This window comes from Populus euphratica, unplaced genomic scaffold (assembly GCF_000495115.2).
Source record: "Populus euphratica unplaced genomic scaffold, PopEup_1.0 scaffold450.1, whole genome shotgun sequence".
NCBI classification, from domain to species: domain Eukaryota; kingdom Viridiplantae; phylum Streptophyta; class Magnoliopsida; order Malpighiales; family Salicaceae; genus Populus; species Populus euphratica.
The window spans coordinates 143,944-146,323 of NW_011500331.1; the positions used below are offsets into that span (position 1 = coordinate 143,944).

At 35.5% G+C, this 2,380-nt stretch overlaps 1 protein-coding gene across 1 annotated transcript in view; it reads right to left on the reverse strand.

Annotated features, from left to right (window-relative positions):
* AAE13 (AMP-dependent synthetase and ligase family protein) overlaps nt 1-2,378 on the reverse strand; it is a gene marked incomplete at its 5' end in the record, with an annotated part of 11,843 nt that extends 9,465 nt beyond the window's left edge. Inside the window, 4 exons of the mRNA XM_011010024.1 lie at nt 806-894; nt 1,035-1,197; nt 1,775-1,948; nt 2,259-2,378. Of these exons, the coding sequence (XP_011008326.1) occupies nt 806-894; nt 1,035-1,197; nt 1,775-1,948; nt 2,259-2,378 (546 nt within the window). The remainder of the gene's footprint in view (nt 1-805; nt 895-1,034; nt 1,198-1,774; nt 1,949-2,258) is intronic.
* Nucleotides 2,379-2,380: the final 2 nt, after the last annotated feature.

Below are 2,380 nucleotides of genomic sequence, written 5' to 3' on the forward strand. Positions count from 1 at the left end.
ACCTTGGACAAGCTGGGAATGAAAGATCTCTTCCATCCAGCTTGAGGGGGAGTGTTGAAGATTCTGAAGTAATTAAGGCAGATTTGAAGCTGATTTGTTAGGAGTAAAAACAAAAAGTCAGATATCCTTTTCTATAAATTAGAACATAGCAATAATACCTATTTATGTGTAGTTAATAGCTGTCCTAATATAGATATGTAGATACTGTATATATTCAACAATTCATTATGAAATAAAGTGAGAAGTCAGAATTTAACAACTCTCCATAAGCAATAACAATCAATCTCTAGAATGTCTGTCCACAATCCATCTTAAGAGATTCACAAGACATCAAGTATTCTTCTACAGCTCAACGTTGACAACTGACATTATTAACTTGTAATTTGCACATACACCATATCTATGATATGAGAACATGATGTGGGGCTGCAAAATTGAATTTATAGGACTACATATTTTAGAAACACATATAGAGTTTAATTTCAGTATTTTAGCTTTCTTATGGAATTAGGACTATCTATAAGGTTTTCCTACTATTATTGGGATTTCTTATTTTTATTTTTTTTGGTGTCTATAAATATGCACACTAACTAGACATTCACTTTTAACGTTAAATATTAATAATCAAGATAAACTGAGTTTTCTCTCAGCAAATTGGTTCTCTTGGTTTGTGTTATTGTTGGTGGTTCTACACCGGTCTACTTCAAAATCATAAAAGAGAAGCAATATCTGATAATGTTCAAGATCAGGGGTGCTATTTCAGGATAGGATGCCCAAAATCAAGAGGCATGGGACATGTACATGCCTGTGCAGTGATGCTTTTGTGTGTGTGAACTGCGCCTTTAGGTTTCCCTGTAGTTCCACTTGTGTAGATAATTAATGCCGGATGGTCACCTATATCAATGAAGAGCACAGAGTTCATTGGAAAAATAAGTTGGCAACTACATGCAATACTACTTCTAAAGCAAAACAGTGAACCATCCAATCTTAATTGAGTTCTCAAAATTTCTCAAGAAAAGAAGAAGAATAATAACCTTTTTCTAAAGCTATTTCTTCAACTTGTGAATGATCATGCACACTTTCATGTGAAGAAATTCTGTGAACAGATGGAATGAGAGAGAATTTAGCAGCACATTTAGCAGCAACATTTTGCATCAACTCCTGATGATCTTCAGTGCTAAGTATCATAGATATCTCCTATAAACCAAATATAAATAAGAGATCCATGAGAAATGGTGTACAGAAAAAATAAAGATGTTATCGAACATCATGCAGGAGAGCATGAAGCAAAAACTATTTCAGCACACTGTTTTCTACCCGCAAGTAACACCAATTCCACCGTTGTTGTACGGCATTATGGAACTTACAGAGAAAAGCCCATTCATGACCGAAGTCATGACATCTTTTTAAGGGGAAGAAATCATAAGGATGAACTGTATAAAAACTGCACCAATGTATTGTTTGAAGGATAAGCACACAATAAGATTTTGAACAGAAGTAACACATAGGGAGCTGGATACAGATTTAATGTAATTCATAACGAAAATTTGTCAAATGGTCATCTAAAAGTTGAAATATCAAAATGAAGTCCAGCTGGATACAGATTTAATGTAATTCACAACGAAAATTCTGATTTTTCAAATGGACATCTAAAAGTTGAAATATCAAAATCAAGTCCAACTTAGAAAGAACACTGCTGATCTTAAGACAATAAAGTAACTTCACAAAAAATGAGAAGAGAAACTGAAATATAGAATTCAATTCAGGGGCATACAGCATCATTCATCACATGTAAGAGCTCAGTCTCTGGGTAGCTGAGTGCTAGTGGAACTGCAACACCTCCACTAAACCAAGTTGCTAGTATCCCAGCAACAAACTCTGCTGAAGGTTTAGCCACGATTCCGATTCGAGCTCCACCAAGATGTTTACGGATTCCAACACCATCAACCTACAGAACAGATTTTCATGTTTCAGGTCTCCGATGTCTGAATAGACGATACACAACTTTAACCATGTGACGGAGATAGAAAGATGCATGCAGCAGGAGCACCAGCATTATAAACTTCAATATCATCACACACAGCCTCATAGCCAAAGTTGTTGCACCAATTTAAGAAAAGCATTTTGTTTATTGATCCCATTTCAGAAAGCCTCAAATTCAAACCATAGATCACAAACTCACATAATAAGCTGTTTCCTGTACAAAGTTTTTTTGTTTTTTCAAAAAAAGGTAAATCGAAAGGTTAATATCTACTCACGGTTTCTAAGCCACTGTTACATAACAGGTCGGATATCTCCCACGCAGATGAGATGAGTTGTTTGTAACTGTAACTTTTATGTTCAGCTCTGATAGCAATGCTATCAGCGGCTGCAGGCCCCC